The following is a 20012-nucleotide window of genomic DNA, read 5'->3' as shown; positions in this document are numbered from 1 at the left end:
TAGTTACATACTGAAAGCATCAGACATAACCGTAACGAACTATAACCTTTAATTTATTTTTATTTTTTTATTTTTTTTGCTACTGGCTTTACGTCGCACCGACACAGGTAGGTCTTATGGTGACGATGGGACAGGAAAGGCCTAGGAACTGGAAGGAAGCGGCCGTGGCCTTAATTAAGGTACGTCCCGAGGATTTGCCTGATGTGAAAATGGGAAACTACGGAAAACCATCTTCAGGGCTGCCGACAGTAGGATCCGAACCGAACTATAACCTCAAAGTAAATATCAATAATGAAGATTCCTTTAGCCAAGTCAATGACAAATCAGAATATGCATAATTTAAAAGGTTTTCAAGCTCAGTGAGGAATTAAAACAATATAGCTTTTAGCGCCGAGAGTATCCGAAGACAAGTTCGGCTCGCCAGATGCAGATCTTTTGATTCGACGCTCATAGGTGACCTGCGCGTCGTGATGAGAATGAAATGATGATCAAGACGACGCATACACCCAGCCCCGTGCCAGCGTAATTAATCAATTATGGTTAAGGTTCACGACCCTCACGGGAATCGACCCCGGGACCTCTGGTACAAAAAACCAGCACGCTAACCTTATAGCCATGGAGCCGGGCAGTGGGTAATTAAGGAAATGAACGCATATGGCAACAGTGGGCAAACGTTAGGAAAGAAGCAAAGCTGGCCGAAATGTAGCATGTCCACAGATGCCATGTTCCAACATTTTGTTAGTACGTCATGTCTGACATTTCACTACCAGACTGCAGAGAAACCGAAGTCTTCAGAGCGATCAATGATTAAGTGTTAATATGACCAAGGCTCTTTTACATGCCGACACCGTACGACATGGAGTGCCGAATAGACTTACTTCATTCCTCCGACTACCACTGCGGAATTTGAACCCACGTTCTTGGGGTCCGCAGGCCGACACTCTACCAGTGACCCGCAGTGAGTCATAGCCTTGTATACAGATCCTATCCCAGTAATTCCCTACAGACGGATTAATGAAAACACAAACATTCATTCCCTTTGATGTTCCTTTACAGAATGCTAGCGCCTCTGAAGTCCAGCCACCAGGATATAATTTAACATGCAAAGAATGGATCATAACTCATACCATGGTTGAAAGCAAGAGCTGGCACGTACATCACCATAGGCTGCCAAGTTATCTGGAAAGAAAAAAGGAGATAAGTTGAACTTAAATATACCTCAACTCATAACCACCTTATTATATAACAGAGTTTTTATTAGAACACTCTATCCACTTTGTACTGCCAGTAGCGTTCCCTGGTCAGCGACATGAGCGAGGAATGAAATGTGTGACCTGAGCTCGGGAGAAAAGATACGACCTAACCTAGGAAAGAGCTTCTGTCAAAATACAAACGGAATGTAATATGAATCCAGAATACACAATAACTAAAGGTTTTAAAAGTATATTTCTGTACCAGAAGGCATGGACCACTACTCTGATATCCCACTCCTTGTAATAATTCAACAGAAGTTACTGTGATAGTGTCCAAATTGTATGAGCCTTTCCAACGACAGCCGGATATAGAGAGCTAAGAATAACCGCCGGGAGAAATCGTCGTGCTGACCACACGACACCTCGTAACCTGCAGGCCTTCGGGCTGAGCAGCGGTCGATTTGTAGGCCAAGGCCCTTTGGCGCTCTTGCACCATGGGGGCTACACACGAATACACGGGGATCCACCAGCCTATCCACACTCCAAGAGGCCGTCAACAAGTTAGAAATATGAGCAGAGAACAGAGCACTTCACAGGAAGAGGTAGAAACACAGCCAAGGAAGCAATAGAAGAAGCCCCTGGAAACTGCAGGTCTACACACTTTCATATGCCTGGGAATAGCTCCACAGTACGTCGAGACGTTTATCATTGTACGTAGAACTGATGCATGCGTGCGCGTCTTTGTGCTGAAATGGCAGACAGAAGTTCGTTTCCTGTTGGGACAGACGTGCATGAACAGATTAGAGAACGCTTTGAGAAGGCTCCACAAACGAAGAGGGCAATGCTTTCCTGGGGAAGAAAGCCGTTTATGACAGGAAGAGAACTGAAAGAAAGAACACGGGTTTCGAGACATGAGTAAATTTTGAGCACCCCGCAGTGAAGTCCACTCGCAGACGGTCCGGCGAGCTTAAAGATCCATGATCGATTATGTTCGATCACATGAAGAAGGCCGTACGTGAGACATTCGGTAAAAGTACGCAAGCATTCATCCTTTTGTAGGAGTGGGGAGGAAATGGCCGTTGCCTTAATTAAGGTACAGCGCCAGCCTATGCTTGGTGTGAAAATACGAAACCACGGAGAACTATCCTCAGGGCTGCCGACATTAGGGTTTGAGCCTGTAATAATAAAGAGGGTGTTCCCGCAGGTCAGTATTATTGGACGTTTATGTTTTCTTACATATATAAATCAAATGAGCAAATAACTGCGTTCATAACCAAGGCTATTTGCGGACGAGGTTATTCTGTATGGAGTAGCGAATGAGTTGTGAGCGATTGCAGGAGGAACGTCTCCTCAGCTTTAATGATTGTGTTGATGGAGTGATGCTACCTCATGGTAACACGCTAAGTATCTAGGTGTTAATACAGGGCGTCTCAAACACCCAACATCTCACGCGTGTAAACCGAGGCGCAGAGGTTCGCTACCTCATGGTAACACGCTAAGTACTAGGTGTTAATACAGGGCGTCTCAAACACCCAACATCTCACGCGTGTAAACCGAGGCGCAGAGGTTCGCTGCTCGGATGGTAGAGCGCTGCAGAGCAAGTGAGGAAGTGGGAGACAGGCGGAGCGAAAGAGAGAGACAGCGCTATTGTTCAAAATCGAGGAGTGAGGGTCTACACTCTGGTCAACCTAGCCGAGTCGTGTTTTTCACCTTGCGCTGCGCAATGCACCGGTGCATACGGTCTGAGAGGCGCAGTGATCTTCATTGGGGTACTCAGTGTTAAGAAAGGTCTTCACGTGGTTATGAGAGTGCTTGGGGGATGTAAAGCAGAGGGCATACAAGTGTTGAGTTCCAGAGTACGGCACCTCGCCACGACTACTTGATACGAGATTCAAAGGAAAGAAGCACGATTTGTTCTGACAAGGGAGTAGTGTTGTAAACTTTGGGCTGGGAAGACTTGGGAGTAAGGAGGCGAGCTGCTCGACTAAGCGGTATGTTCCGAGCTGTCGGTGGAGAGATGGCGTGGCACTACATCAGCAGACGAACAAAGTTGAGCGGAGCTCTTAAAGGTAGGAAAATCACAATATGAAGATAAAGTGGGAATTCAAGAGAACAGATTGGGACAAATATTAATTTATAGGACGAGGACTAAGGGGTTGGAATAAATTAACAATATAATGTTTGATAAACTTCCGAGTTCATTCATAACGTTTTAAAAAAGCTCGATACACAAGCAATAGCGCGACAGCAGTGACTGTTGTCTTGTCTCGAACGTTCATTAATGACAGTGAATTAAGCAGACGGTATACATTACATGCAATACAGTGTACTCTGTTTAGTCTTTATGCTTAGAGAATTGGCTTGTGTTGCGTGGAGATCGTTAGTTGAAGACTGGCAAATACATTCATGATACCAGTCACGTACAGTCCTCACAGAACAAACTCTGGAACCTTCCCCATCTTACGGCCACACACTAGCAGCACTGACTAAATGATCTTCTAAGTGTTTAAGTGATTGCATTTTCATCATAGACTATTATGACTTTGAACGGTCAGTCTGCAAGCTTCCGTGAATTTACTAATCGCCACCACAATCTTCTATTTGTAACTAGTTTTGTGACCTCGTATAGTTCGACATCTCTTATCCTCCGACTCATTGTCTGAATGGTCAGCATTGGGAGGGTCACGGGTAGTATTCAAAGCAGAACTGGAGATTTTAATTGCGTCTGATTAATTCGTCTAGCTCGGGGACTGCGTGTTTCTGTTTGTCCCAAGAGTTACCTCTTCATATACAGACAACATACTACACCATTACCACCACAGAAACACGTACTAGTGATTACACCGTTCCATACAGGGTTGGCGTCAGGAAGGGCATCCAACCGTAAATCTGTATGTGCGATCCACTTCACACACGCGACCCCACAGGTGTAGAAAATTCGGTAGCAGAAGAAGAATTCTCTTGGGTAACCTATCGTCCTCCATTCGCTTCACATGACTCCCCCCCCCGAAGTCTGTTTCTAAGTACAGCTTCATCCATCGAGTTCATTCCTCACTTGGCCTTTTATCTCCTCGTTTCGAGAACCCCCTGCTACTTTCATGTCTGTCACTACTAACTACTGAGTCCACCCAGCTTTCACTCCCGTAAAGCGAGGTTGGTTTCACGAATGACCGATGTAAAGATACTTACTGTACGTCCGGGAGCTGACTTGCAATGATGATAAGTCTCTATGCGTCAGAACGCCTTAATCTCGCTAAGTTGGAGCAGAAAGAGAGAAGGACTCTACAAAGCATTCTTGGCCCAAACTACAAAAACGGGATATACATAAGAAAATCCAGACTAAATCTGCTCTAAGAAAGAGAAGATCGCGGACACAAACTCAGAGTTTCTTTCTGCGACGAGCAGAGAAGGTAGGGATCCCCACACTAAGGAAAACGTAAGATTTAGCAAGTTCCTCAATATTCTGCCCAAACTGTAAGGGCTAAAGGGCCCAGAAAGGTTTTAAATTTAGAGTCTTGGATAGTTTTATCAAAATAAAATAAAAACCGAATTTCCATAAATCACAACCGACCTAACTCCATTTCCTGAAAAACAGCCTAAAATCGCTTCTTCCCTCACTCGTTTCCTTTTTCATTCAAATCCTAGTCAAATTAATTTTCTATAATATGTTTCTTGCTTCAATACGCTCAAGTATTTCTTTTTTAATTTTTTGAAGAATGTCCATACTAAACATACTTATAAGGGCTTAAGTGAAACTCTGCATTAGCCTCGTAGTGGTAGGAAACAGGCAAAGCGCTAATTCAATCGACCGGATAAAGATGATTAAGAAAAGGATTGTAATTTTTAGCAATATATTCTCGTTCTTTATTATATTTTATTTAACTGAAATTCGTAGCTCATATCCTTAGGGTGTTTTCAACACTGAGTTGTTTGTCTGAATGACTAGAACGGTGGATTTTCTGACTCAAAACCAAAAACAACAACTCCCCGGTACGTTAATGAAAAGAAAGACCTCGAGCAAATGTTCCTACGACCAGAAGACGCACACAAACGAGACCCATTCAGAACAAGCATTGCGAATTTTTGGTTTGGGCTTGCCCGGATGAGGAATGCACAGTGATCGTATGAACGTCGTGCTAGAGAGAACAAGATCAATCGAAAACTGCTTAAACGCCAGAATGTGTACTGAAAGTTATCGTGGCCCCTAGCTGAGCGATCAGCGAATATTAAACAAGTTACGCGACATTTAGAGCTGCGGACTTTCTGACACCCCTTACGTGAGAAGCGGTCCCGCGAAGGAAAACTCACTCTGTATTATTATTTGTACCGCAGGGACACCTTCTCCGTTCATTTGAACTGCGCGCTTTCTACAAAGCCATCTGTGGTGTGAATAATAAACTATGTATCTGGAGAAGTTTGGACCTTTGGTCTTTAGATGTCTCTACTATGGACGTTTGTGCCCCTCTGGAGTGAGGAGAGCCAGTTAAAAGTGAGTGTGTGTACAGACCCTTCCCCTCAGTTGCTATATAAGCTGTCATCTTCGTCGCTCCGGTGTTAGAATGCATACGGTGTAAGTGGAGGCAGGGGCAGCCTTGCCCCCACCAGCTCAAGGTAATGGCAGACATCTTTTGAACTTGTGATAGCTCCAGAAAGTTAACTTGAGGGGAAGGTTTCAATATCACCATTTAAATGTGAGTTCTCAGGCAAGTCCAAGGACTCCAAACCATTCTGGAACTTAATATGTCGCCATCTAGTCAACCTCTGTGACTTGGGGCCATCAGCCCATACAGAACAAATGTTTCGCCTCCTAGCAGTTTGGTCATGGGCGATTTCTTAAACATTTCCTTTTGTACACTAATGCCATTTACTTGTCGCCTCTGTTTACAGTATCATTGATTGTGGACTGCCCAGAGGAAATGAGAGTAAACACTCTTTTGAAGTTTACCTCGTGTAAAATTCGGATAAGAAACGTGTGCCTTTGATAGGCTTAGTCTCCTAAAGTGTAATTGAGTGGAGCAAAGTGCTTTTTGAAATGATGAACCTTTAGAGCTACCATGTGCATTCATTTGTAGGCTCTGTATCGAAAACCTTCTTCAGTGTACCTGAGTTTAAGTCATTATTCCATTTAACTGTTATTTGGTGTTATTTATTCAGATTGTTGATCAAAGTACAAAAAAGTGAAAGAAAGAACATTTCTAAATTTAGTGTTTTAAATTATGATTTCATCTCTTCTCTGTCCTCCAACTCACAGCCGCAGGGAAGCTACAATATTACCGTAACATTATTGTCATCATCATTAGTGGAGCTATAGATGGTGTATTTCTGATAAAATAAGTAATGAGATCGTATATCACTCACCATGCTGATGAGGAAGAGCAGCGAGCCGAAGATCCTTGCACTTTTGCTGAACCTCAGCTCCAGGTACTGGAACAAGAGAATACAGTTACTAGACTTGGGAGTTGTATGCAGTAAAAGGATAGAATGCACACTTACTGAAGCGAGTAACAACTGCCTGCACTACAGTTATGATACGAGCGTTGCATATACATTAGGGGTAAGGCCCTTTAATTTACGATAGTGTCGCTACATAGGGGGAGAACGGGAGAGTTTGCATTCTAACGTATTACAGCGTAAACATCCAACATTGAACATCTCAGCCGACACAAGTGATGTAAACAGGGTGTGTTTGTTAAAACTGCACCACACTGATACCTGCCCTAATGTCAGTAGCATGGACACACCGAAAGTCTTGGGACGATCCAGTCTCCCATAATGCACGGACACTGGACTTTTATTTTTTGTTGAGAGTGAGTACATGGGAGTCCCAGAACGAAAACTATGCCATTTTATTCATCTGTGTCGGAGAAATGCCCGATGAATCGGAAAATCTCCGTTGTACTACACTGGCGGGAGAGAAAGCGATCTGAGGTGGTGTTTACCCCCATGTAAAAAAAAAAAACATTCATCGATAATAATTTTGAAATTCAAATGGTATTTTCGAATTTTTCAGCAGAAAACAGGAGAGGGGGAAAGCTCTCCTTTGGAAGAAACGGGCCTTTCCGGTGATTTAATTTTGGTGGTAATTAACGAAATGTATGCTTCAAATTTGGATTAGGACGAAACTTTTGGGAGGTACCGGTTAAAACAGGTCGAAAGGGAGCCAAGGCCCGTGGTCTTTGAAACGAGTATTCCGCTCCTTCGTTCTTACGACCCGTTTTAAGATTGGAATGCCAGGGTGGGCAGGATTTACTGCTTTGTTCTTAGTTGAGACCACGGCCACTTCGTTCCCACTCCTTTACGTGAGATCTAATACGAAGTTCGGTTCGTGTCTTGCTATTAGGTTTCAGTAGCGGGAAGACTGGAAAACTGATGTGCGGTGGACAGATGGCTCAAGGACCGAGAAAGGGAAAGGCGGAGGGATCCACAGGGAAGGACCTGAGAGATCAATCCAAATGAGCCGAGGCAGACACACTGAAGTGATAGCCATCATTACATGCCTTGAGGAAAATCTGAAAATTAACTACAGAAATAATAAAAAATTCATATTAACAGACAGCAAAGCAGCCATTAAGGCACTTGAAGCTGTCCGGGTTGTTTGGTGTTGTCATACTGTTCTCCTGAAGCTCTCAGAGTACAATGCTGTGAAACTAACATGAGTACCTGGGCATGCAGGAATAGAAGGTAATGAAAAAGCAGATAAACTGACAAGAAAAGGGTCAGAAACACGTTTTGTGGGCCCAGAACTAGTATGTGGAATCTCTTATAGACAAACCCGCCTCTACATATGTAAATGGGGACAAAAGAAACAAATGGAAAACTGGAAAATGCTCCAGGATGCGAGAGAAGCAGCAAATCCTGCCTGGCGGAGCGTGGGACATTACAGCGAAATCTGTAGTGAATAACGAACTTGACATTTTGTTCCAAGTTTATGTAAGAAAAGAAAAGGAAGAGCGAACAAATATTCATCAACATGAAAGAAATATGTTATCATTAATGTTTTGGAAAATCTCTTTAAGACATGGCATCAAAGAAAAGGGGTTGGCTCCAGCTTTCTTGCCAAACGAAATGTTTGGTTTGTTGTTCTTGTGGTGGCTGGTAATCCCACCCCAGCCCGTCTCCTCACGGCATTGTGCAATCCTGGAATCCATAATGACGTCTACAAGCAGCACAATTGACAGGTGTATTTCGGCTTCGTGGTCAGGTAAAATTAAGAAAGTGATCACAGACAGTAGCGAAGACAAGTGTTACGGTGCGCACCAGAGATAAACAGTCTGCGAGTGAAGGTTTATACGTCTCGGAAAGCAACATTTTGTAATGTTCGTATCGAGCGGGAGAAAGAAGATCCTGTCTCAAAATATTGTTTTAAAAATAAGGAGCATTCAGAACGTAAATTTAGCACTCCAGCAGTGAAACGGCAGGCAACAATAGAACTCTCATTAGATGTGCAAAAGAAAGCTAATGCCCGGTTGCAGAAAGGTCCATCAAATAAGTCCTTAATGCCAGATCAGATGATTGTCGATCAATTTTAATTGTGAAAAAAATAGAATTTATTCACGAAACAACATCGATGCTACTCAAAGCCAACATCCCGCTGGAGAAGGTAGACGACTCTGCAGTCCGGAAATTAAACCTCCACAATCAACGATCAGTGATAGTAAGACTAGGTTTTATAACACCTCTTTCTGATAAAGATTTTTATTTTTTCTATTGGTTAGGATCTGGCGACCTTCCCACGGCCAAACAACTAAGGAAAAAATACGTCCCCCGTTGCTTAAATGAAGTACTAGCAAGCATCAAACAGTCTTTGGAAGGTAAAACGCACTTGGCTCTTATCTGCGACTCTTCAGGCCGCTGTGCGTTCGCAATCTTGATCAAAACTCAAGATCCAGTGACTGAACAGGAAATAGTTTCTAGATGCTGCGAACAGCAGAACGTGTTCTCCTGCATGAGAATGTAAAGTCTGTGATAACTGATTTCACCCCGTTAGTGTTAAAATGTTGCGAACTACTTAAGGGAATTATGGGACAAAATTTAATTCACATCACTTGCTGGGCTCATAAATTCAGTCTGTTTGGTGATGCCCTGCAAAAGAATTTGAAATAACTCAATGCCTTTGTGTCGAAAACAAAGAACTGTTTTCATATGTCAAGGAAAACTCCCCCACATATTTTGTTCATACCTAGACGAAAACTTCCCAGATATGTCAATTTCATTGCATCCCGAACCTGTGTTGAGTAGATGGGGAAGTTGGTTTAAAGCTGCCTCTTACATACGTGCAAATGGAGATATCCTCCACTCATTTTTCAAACAGTTGTCACTAAAACCTGTACCAGTGGTAAACTGGTTGGCAGAAATGGAAGATGCCAGATTTTGCAACCTGGTAAAATTCCCAAGCAGCATTTGTTTTTGAAAATTGCAAGTTTATTACAGATGTTGTAATTGCTTCTGGCCATGTTGTTGAACTAGTTAGTAAACTATTGAAGGGTTTAATGAATCGTTAAAAAGTGAAGCGACTCTTCTATTCCAAAATGTTAGTGTCTTAGTTGTAAAGAAAATTGAAAACGACATGTCCCCAAGTGATGCTAACATTTTATTTAGACTTTAGAATGATTTGTTTCATCCAACTAATGTAATTCAATCAAACTATACAAATGTTTCCTCACTGAGTGAAAAATTACAAAAATTGCCTGGCTTAAAAAGTTGAAGTAGTCTGATATTCTTGCTGAGTACCTTCCTTTTAAAGATATTCTGCGAAAACAAATTGAAGAAAATCCCCGTCAACAAGTTGAAATAATTCAGTCTCTGCTAGCATTAAAATTAATGCACCTGAAATTTGCAAATTCTGTTTTAACGTCTATTTGGGTTCCCTGTCCATCCGTTGATGCAGAGCGATTTTTTTAGTACAATCTGATTGTCAATAGCCGGAGACGACTAACGAAAGAGAGCTCCATTGTAACATGTGCAATGTGCAGGGGTAGGATGGCCCAGTGATACTGTAATGTAATCATAATCAGCAATAAAATGAAATAATATTTGATGCTTACTAGTAATTTATATATCTACCATTCATATAAATAATGAAACCTTTATTAATGATTAATTTTAGAATTTCATTAAAGCGAAATGAAAGCGATACGGCAATATGTATTTAGCGAAATAACGCGAAAATTAGTATCCTTCTCGCGAAATCGTTCAAAAATTAATGCGAAAAAACATGCCTCTAAAGATATGTAGTAGGACACTGCATCTTAAAGCACCTACATAGAGTTGGAGTGATGTGTAGGAAGTGCAACGATGCGGTAGAATCATACTCTGTGAATGTGAGGCGCTGGGATAAGCTGGTCAAGAGAGAAGAGCCAATAACTAGATGGGGATGAAGGAAAACACATGGTAGACAAAGATCTTCGCTGTCGATGCTAAAAAGAACTTTTAAAGAGACTCCATGAATAAAGGAAGAAGTGAGCCTCTAGTCATCATTGGTAGAGTTTTGGGAATGTAGCCTCACGCACGCTAAGTAAATGTTTCTCTTAATAGCTGAAGATAGGAGAAGTGTCTGAAATGGTTATCACTATTAGCTGCCGTCCTCGGACACCCGCGTTCGATTCCCTGTACTGCCAGAAATTTAAGAATGGTAGGAGGGCTGGTATGTGGTTGAAGTAGTACAGGCAGCTCACCTCGATTGGGGGGTGATTTGCACCATCTCGGGATTGAGGACACGATTTCATTCATTAATTTGTATATAGCAGAGGTGTCAAGGCTTTCACCCTTGCCGTGGTCTGGCGACGCAAGGATCCCCATTATCATGGAGTGTTAAACGAACCAATCGCCTCCAACCCACGATTTCTATTTACAGGGCGAGTATCTGAGAGTTCCAAGCCCCTATACTCATCTGATTCCCAGAAATGCCGACGAGTCGGAAAAATCTCTTGTTTTTACTGGCGGGGGAGAAACGATCTGGCTGAGAAGCGGTATTCACCTCCCGTCGGAGAAGGGAGATATGAAGTCTAATTTTGAGTAGGAGAGCTATTTAGGGACTAGGCGAGAAGCTTCCCTTCTTAACAAACGGCTCCTTCCAGGGGTTGTTTTGAATTAATTTAGTGAAAGAATGATATTAAATTTGTAAAAGATCGTAATAATTTCTATTTCCTGTTAAAACAGGTCGTAAGGATCGCGTTGTTCGTAACGTGTGTTCGGCTTCTTGGTTCTTACGACCCGTTTTAAAAGTAGGATGCCACGGTCGGTTGAATGGCTTAGGAGCATTCTGGCTTTGATCATCTTTACTATCTTTTTCGATTTCAGTCTTGGTGCTTTTGTCATCATTCTAAGTGTCTTGTTTTGGAGAACTTGTAATTTAGAAATTGGAGTTTTAGCAATACAGCCCCAGGCCTCACAGCCACACAGCAGGATGGGCCAAATCAATCAATCAATCAATCAATCAATCAATCAATCAATCAATCAATCAATCAATCAATCAATCAATCAATCAATCAATCAATCACTGCTGATCTGCATTTAGGGCAGTCGCCCAGGTGGCAGATTCTCTATGTGTTGTTTTCGTAGACTTTTCTTAAATGATTGCAAAGAAATTGGAAATTTATTGAAGATCTCCCTTGGTAAGTTATTCCAATCCCTAATTCCACTTCCTATAAGCGAATATTTGCCTCAGTTTGTCCTCTTGAATTCCAACTTTATCTTCATATTGTAATCTTTCGGACTTTTGAAGATACCACTTAAACTTATTCATCTACTAATGTCCTCCCACGCCATCTCTCCACTGACAGCTAAAATTTCGCAATGGATCTGGACTCGGCCCACAATCCGTCGAGATGAGTGATCTGTTTGTGTGCGAAACAAGGTGAAGATAAATCCCACTAAAACTCAGGCAATTATTTTCACCAAGCGTCGGCCTGGACTTGGTTAACTTACTATTAATAATGTCCCTTTGTCTTAGACAAACAAAGTTAAATATCTTGGAGTAACTCTGGACAGAGTGATACGACATAGAGCAAGCCTTCCAGCGTGTCACGGCTCGCCTCGCCGATCGAAACGACGGTTGCAAGAACTTTGCCAGCTGACAGTCACTGGTGCTGCCTCCCCTTTCCTCTGCCACTCCTTACTGGCTTCTTTGGATTCGGGAGTGTAGTGGTGACGATCTGACTCAAAAATACATCACCTCCTTCCGCAAACCTTGCTATAAGCGTCTGGCGGATCTCCAAACGTTTCAACTTGAGGTTTTCGGTCAAAAGGCGATGGACCCATCTGAAACACACTTTTTGGAAATGTAGGTCGTGTGTGATGATTGCATGATAACTCCCATAACTGATTCCGACTTGTTTTACAATCTCTGATACTCTCGCCTGTCGATCGTCGTCTTAACCGCACGAATGTTTTCGTCTGTAATGCTGGCCCGATCACACGTTCTCGTCCTTGACAATGTCTGATCACCGAACTGTGCCGCTGTAACTCCTTCACGTTGCGCAATGGAGGGGCGCACCTGTTGCTCCGACATCGTGAGCGCTGCTGACGAAACGGCGGGAGCACGCTCTCCCCACTCTCCCGCCTAAGCATAGCAGAAGCGTTGGGTCACTACTACCAACTATTGATGTTTATTTTTGATCGACCTTCGTAGTAGAGGCTTGGGTCTTCTCTGGCGAAGACCTTCAGTGACATATTTACTCAAGTTTGAAATTAGCGTGTTTTTGGGTTGAGTCTATACCAGAAGCAGAATTTCCTGGGTGACCTCAGCTTTTTGGTATAGATTTCGTCTATGTCAAGATCGTTATGAATTTCTCGATTCCGTTCATACCATTGCGCACCTGGTCATGCGCAGGGTACGCTGGACTTGGTTCGGGTGTGTTGTGGCTGCGATCCCCAGACGGCATATTCGAGGATTGGCCGAGCGGAGGTTTTGTACAGCAGGAGCCTGTTGTCCAAATTAAGCCCATTATCGGCTTTCATATTGGAATAATTTCATAAAAGCGTTTGCTAGTTTTTTTGCTATTTATTTTACGTCGCACCGACACAGATATGTCTTATGGCGACGATGGGACGGGAAAGGCCTAGGAAGTGGAAGGAAGCGGCCGTGGCCTTAATTAAGGTACAGCCCCGGCATTTGCCTGGTGTGAAAATGGGAAACCACGGAAAACCATCTTCAGGGCTGGATAAATTATATTTGAAATTCGATCCTCTGTCGAGGGAAACAGACCACCGGACAAGAGCCTAGCACTGCTGTTCGTGACATTAATTTTGATTCTCCAAGGTTCGATAGTCGCACACACCAGCTGGAGGTGAACAAATGAGTAGACAGCAGGTTTCTTTATCGATCACCGGTGAAGGACGTTGGCAGACCATTATCCCTCATGAAGAGAGACTGACCGCCCACTCGTATCCTGCCATCGTCCAGTACTGAACTTTCCAGTCAACCTTTCTCTACGCTACCAGAGACCAAAGCCCATGTACCTAGTGACGTAGCTGCTATGAGAAAGTTCTGCTCACAGACCATTGTTGTCCTGCACTGAATTCGCAATTTGTTGTGTCTATCCGCTCTTAACACCCGAGGTAGCCAACATCACGTTGTAGACCACGTTAGTTTACCCTAATGGACGTATCCACTCTGTAGACATGGCGGCCCAGTGTCTGCACTACTTGGGAGGTGGAATGGCCCGCACAAATCACGGCCATGCTACATTCGCCGGACCGACAGCTCATACAACAACAGCTATAAGTCACACAGGCGCGTCATTATTTGCTGCTTAAACAGAGCACTGTGCAGATACGAGCAAACAGCCCTGACCTGCCAAGACGACTGCTGCCCGGCTAGATGGTAAGCGTGGTGACATCTTCAGCCATATTACTTGGCTTACATCAAGTGGTCTATTGCCCCTCAAGTTACAGACGATTAAAGACGAACTGGAGGTAACAGCCAAGCACGCTACCTAGAGTCTTAGGATTAAAAGTTTACCGACAAGTAAATCTACGCTTCGATTATTTGGCTCAATGTTCAGTGTAGTTGCCTTTGGGTCAGAGGGCTTCATCCCACGCCCGCGGGCTCTACCTGCTTCTACTTAATTTGTGTAGCCCGATGACTGTGTATTTGTTTTCGTCTTAATACAACACGCACCCCTCCGTGTAGGGTTTCCAGCCGGCCGTAGAACTGGACACCTAGTGATTGGGAAAAGAGCAGCAAGGATAAGAAGAAGAACTTTAACAATTTTCTTTACGTCGCACCGACACACAGAGGTCTTATGGCGACAATGGGATAGGAAAGAGCTAGGAGTGGGAAGGAAGTGATCATGGCCTTAATTAAGGTACAGCCCCAGCATTTGCCCGCTGTGAACACGGGAAACACGGAAAACCGTCTTTAGGGCTGAGAAGAAGAGAAGAAGAAGGTAGTGGATGCTGTCTGGATGAGGTGATAAAGTCCTCTTCAACTCGCCCGGAAGGACGCGCTGTCCATTCGCCGCTAGTAAGGACGTGCTGTCCATTCGCCGCTAGGAAGGACGTGCTGTCCATTCGCCGCTAGGAAGGACGCGCTGTCCATTAACCGCTAGAAAGGACGTGCTGTCCATTAGCCGCTAGGAAGGACGTGCTGTCCATTAACCGCTAGGAAGGACGTGCTGTCCATTAACCGCTAGGAAGGACGTGCTGTCCATTCGCCGCCCAGAAGGACGTGCTGTCCATTCACCGCTAGGAAGGACGTGCTGTCCATTAACCGCTAGGAAGGACGTGCTGTCCATTCGCCGCCCAGAAGGACGTGCTGTCCATTAACCGCTAGGAAGGACGTGCTGTCCATTAACCGCTAGGAAGGACGTGCTGTCCATTCGCCGCTAGGAAGGACGCGCTGTCCATTCACCGCCCAGAAGGACGTGCTGTCCATTAACCGCTAGGAAGGACGTGCTGTCCATTAACCGCTAGGAAGGACGTGCTGTCCATTCGCCGCCCAGAAGGACGTGCTGTCCATTAACCGCTAGGAAGGACGTGCTGTCCATTAACAGCTAGGAAGGACGTGCTGTCCATTCGCCGCTAGGAAGGACGTGCTGTCCATTAACCGCTAGGAAGGACGTGCTGTCCATTAACAGCTAGGAAGGACGTGCTGTCCATTCGCCGCTAGGAAGGACGTGCTGTCCATTAACCGCTAGGAAGGACGTGCTGTCCATTCACCGCTAGGAAGGACGTGCTGTCCATTCGCCGCCCAGAAGGACGTGCTGTCCATTAACCGCTAGGAAGGACGTGCTGTCCATTAACCGCTAGGAAGGACGTGCTGTCCATTCACCGCTAGGAAGGACGTGCTGTCCATTAACCGCTAGGAAGGACGTGCTGTCCATTAACCGCTAGGAAGGACGTGCTGTCCATTAACCGCTAGGAAGGACGTGCTGTCCATTCGCCGCCCAGAAGGACGCGCTGTCCATTAACCGCTAGGAAGGACGTGCTGTCCATTAACCGCTAGGAAGGACGCGCTGTCCATTCGCCGCCCAGAAGGACGTGCTGTCCATTCACCGCTAGGAAGGACGTGCTGTCCATTCACCGCTAGGAAGGACGTGCTGTCCATTCACCGCTAGGAAGGACGTGCTGTCCATTCACCGCTAGGAAGGACGTGCTGTCCATTAACCGCTAGGAAGGACGTGCTGTCCATTCACCGCTAGGAAGGACGTGCTGTCCATTAACCGCTAGGAAGGACGTGCTGTCCATTCACCGCCCAGAAGGACGTGCTGTCCATTCACCGCCCGGGAGTCCAGAAATTTAAGAATAATACTTCCACTAATACCCAGCCCACTCCAGAAGAGAGTCCCAGGCTAATTCCTGGTAGTAAAGTTTATTGAGAGTCCACCTAACAAGCATTTCTCACTTGGCGCCGAGGTTATGCACACATTCTTCCCACGACCACAGTTGTCTAGTACAGATCTTTATCTCCGCACAATGAACAGCTCCACCGTCTCTGTCGACATGATGCGGGCTTATGCCGCGTCAAGAAAATAAGGTGAAACTGTTTACGTCTGCGTCTTCAGTAGAAAATCTCGACTGTTTACGAGAAATGCTTCTCAAGGAATACAGCTGGCTAAAAAATAACGTAGCAGTTACTTTGTCACAGTCACATGCCTCTCACTGTTTCAGATGTATCGAGGACAAAAAATAACAGGTTACCGAGTAACGACAACAGAATAATATACTAGTGAAAACAGTAACTGGGAAGTGGGAACTGTCACTAGTAGCAGCTTACAGGAACAGAATGTGATAGTGCGCATGTCTTCCAAGTGAGAGCGCTTTAAGTCAAATACACGATAGTGTATAACATACTCAGGCTTCGCGCAGGGCTACCTATATTATAATATTATTATAAGTTATACCCGTATAATTTTTCTTGTACCGTAAGTAAATTAGTATGCCAACTTTCCATATTGATGACATCAGGGGCTCTGAACTTTGGAGCGTGGGTTGGCGACCACGGGGCCCTTAGCTGAGTCCAGGCATTGCTTCCACTTACTTGTGCCAGGCTCCTCACTTTCATCTATCCTATTCGACCTCCCTTGGTCAACTCTTGTTCTTTTCCGACCCCGATGCTATTAGGTTTGCGAGGGATAGGGAATCTTTCATTTTCAAGCCCTTCGTGGCCCTTGTCTTCCTTTGGCCGATACCTTCATTTTACGAAGTGTCGGACCCCTTCCATTTTTCCCTCTGATCAGTGTTATATAGAGGATGGTTGCCTGTTTGTGCTTCCTCCTAAAACAGTAATCAGCACCACCGTATAAATAACACAATATTACTTCATTTTACTTTTTTAGTTTTAAAAAATGCTATTTGTTCGGGGCGTTGACCCATGTGGATCTTTTCCCCCTTTTATTTTACTTCATCGATCCTCTTGTACCGGTTTTGGCAGACAGATCATCATGTTTCCTGTGCGGCTCCGCGTTGTAACCCGGCGGCCCCGGGTTCGATTTCCGGCCGGGTCAGGGGTTTTTAATTGTAATGGCCTGAGGACTGCGTGTTTGTGACGTTCTTAATCTTCGTTTCCTCACACACAACCGCTAGTCCAATTACACGCAGGTTCATACAATATGGTGCCAGTAAGCGCAAAAGATCCACATGGGTCAACGCCCCGAACAAATAGCATTTTTAAAAAAAAATCATGTGTTCTTGTCTTCTATCCTTAATCACGGCATTGCCAAACTCACTCCTCTAGATTTCAGAAAAGACGCTATGTTGCCTTCTCATTTTATCGTTGTTTGCTTCTCGTTAACGTTATAGCAAATAGGAATGCGTGTTTTGCTGCACCGACTGTCAACAGTGCAGCGATGCGTGCGCGCATGTGCGAGTGAATGAATGGGACTTCGCAACACAGCTGTAAGGAGACAAGCTTGAAGCCGTGAGCAGGCTCTGACCAATAACAGGTGAGTAACGTTGGACGTTATTTTTAACTGTTACTTTTCACAGTTATTTTATTGTAGCAGTGACAGGTGTTGCAGTCGCACAATAATAACCGTTTTTCACACCTCTATCAAGGAATGAAGCTTGAATTTAGACGTTATAATAGAAGTGAAACGGGTACGTTCATTCATCACCAGATGGCTCAGCGGGCGCGGTACAGTGCTAGCGTTCGAAGTGGAAACTGACGGAACCATCAGAATCAGTCTGATAGGGAGTCACATAATAACAGGAGAACACACTTATGAAAGGCTGGAATGAAACATCTGGCGACGGGAAACGTACGAATTTGGAAAAGAGTGAGACGAAATAACAATAGCGAAGGGACAGGGAAGGGAAGTACCTAGAAGTGTTTACCTCGTAGACAGAGGTGAGTCGCAGACCGTGCAGCACGGGCAGGTAGGCCACGCACGCCACAACTCCCATGAGGACGACCGCGAGGCACGTGAAGGCGTAGCGAATGCCGTGCAGGTAGATCTCTGTCGGGAAACCCAGAAGAGTGATGCCTGAAAACATGCTGAATTCATAACAAATATTAAAAGACTGCTACAGTACGAACAGAATGTACATGAAGGAAAGGAAGAGACAGCTGTTGTCAAACTCAACTTATTGGGTAGAGAAGGGGGGGGGTTGATTTTTAAAACAATTTCCATGAAAACATCGTGCAGAGAATATATTTTAATGTTAAAAAAATGACTTAGGAAACAAGGTAGGAGTCCCCATACTAAGAAAAACGTAACATTAGGCAATTTCATCAATTGTGCCAAAAGTCGAAGGGCTAAAGGGCCGGGAAAGGTTTCAGATTGTGAGTCTTGGATGACTCTATCAAACTACAGAACAAATTTCGAAAACCACTTCCGGCGTAAACGCAGTTCCGGAAAAATCGTTTGTTTCTTTACTCGTCTCCTTTCATATTCAAATCCTAGGCGTTTGTTTTTACTTCTTGAAAAGCAGTGACTCACATCAGCGCTCGAAGTGGTAGAAAAAGGCAAATTGCTAAGCTAATTGACCGGATAGCTTTGATTAAGAAAAGGTTTGTAATTTTTAGGAATAAATGAAGAATACATTCTGATACTATATTATATTATATTTATCTAAAATTCGTAGCTCATATCCCTAGAATGTTTTCAATATTTAGTTAGTTGCCTGAAAGGAACTGTGAATATTTTACATAAAAAAGAAATTCTACTCATAAAAGAAAAGAAACCAATTTTTGCCTTTGCGGCCGTCAAATGGCCATAAATATGTCTCCCGGTCATGGCCATCCATCAACGGCTGTTAATTTCAGATGGCAACCAGCCGTAATACATAGCCTGCACGGTTGCTACGTAACAATACCTTACATCACTGCCTGAACGGTTGCTAGGTAACAATACCTTACATCACTGCCTGAACGGTTGCTAGGTAACAATACCTTACATCACTGCCTGTACGGTTGCTAGGTAACAATACCTTACATCACTGCCTGCACGGTTGCTAGGTAACAATACCTTACATCACTGCCTGCACGGCTGCTAGGTAACAATACCTTACATCACTGCCTGCACGGTTCCTAAGTAACAACACCTTACATCACTGCCTGCACGGTTGCTAGGTAACAATACCTTACATCACTGCCTGCACGGTTCCTAAGTAACAACACCTTACATCACTGCCTGCACGGTTGCTAGGTAACAATACCTTACATCACTGCCTGCACGGTTGCTAGGTAACAATACCTTACATCACTGCCTGCACGGTTGCTAGGTAACAATACCTTACATCACTGCCTGCACGGTTCCTAAGTAACAACACCTTACATCACTGCCTGCACGGTTGCTAGGTAACAATACCTTACATCACTGCCTGCACGGTTCCTAAGTAACAACACCTTACATCACTGCCTGCACGGTTGCTAGGTAACAATACCTTACATCACTGACTGCACGGTTGCTAGGTAACAATACCTTACATCACTGCCTGCACGGTTCCTAAGTAACAACACCTTACATCACTGCCTGCACGGTTCCTAAGTAACAACACCTTACATCACTGCCTGCACGGTTGCTAGGTAACAATACCTTACATCACTGCCTGCACGGTTCCTAAGTAACAACACCTTACATCACTGCCTGCACGGTTGCTAGGTAACAATACCTTACATCACTGCCTGCACGGTTGCTAGGTAACATTACCTTACATCACAGCCTGCACGGTTGCTATGGTTACACTAACATCACACATTTTGTTGGGTCACGTTACACAGATTTTCGGATGGCCGCCAGAAATAAGACGTATTTATACCCAAATTCTAGTTATAATATTTGACTATCGAACGTAAATAACTCCCACTTGTCAGCTACCAAGGGATGAAGCTTGGACGTGATTGTTTTATTAATAATACTCTACTACATAAGCCTG

The 20012-nt window shown here is 44.3% G+C and overlaps 1 protein-coding gene across 1 annotated transcript in view; it reads right to left on the bottom strand.

The window, feature by feature from the left end:
* The window catches only part of LOC136875812 (sodium-coupled monocarboxylate transporter 1), a 365001-nt gene that overhangs the window by 206280 nt on the left and 138709 nt on the right, over positions 1-20012 (bottom strand). The window contains exons 3-5 of the mRNA XM_067149424.2: positions 17970-18129; positions 6552-6617; positions 1128-1179 (exon numbers count right to left, since the gene is read on the bottom strand). Of these exons, the coding sequence (XP_067005525.2) occupies positions 1128-1179; positions 6552-6617; positions 17970-18129 (278 nt within the window). The remainder of the gene's footprint in view (positions 1-1127; positions 1180-6551; positions 6618-17969; positions 18130-20012) is intronic.

This window comes from Anabrus simplex, chromosome 6 (assembly GCF_040414725.1).
Source record: "Anabrus simplex isolate iqAnaSimp1 chromosome 6, ASM4041472v1, whole genome shotgun sequence".
In the NCBI taxonomy this organism is placed as follows: Eukaryota; Metazoa; Arthropoda; class Insecta; order Orthoptera; family Tettigoniidae; genus Anabrus; species Anabrus simplex.
This window is presented reverse-complemented; position numbering and strand designations above follow the sequence as displayed.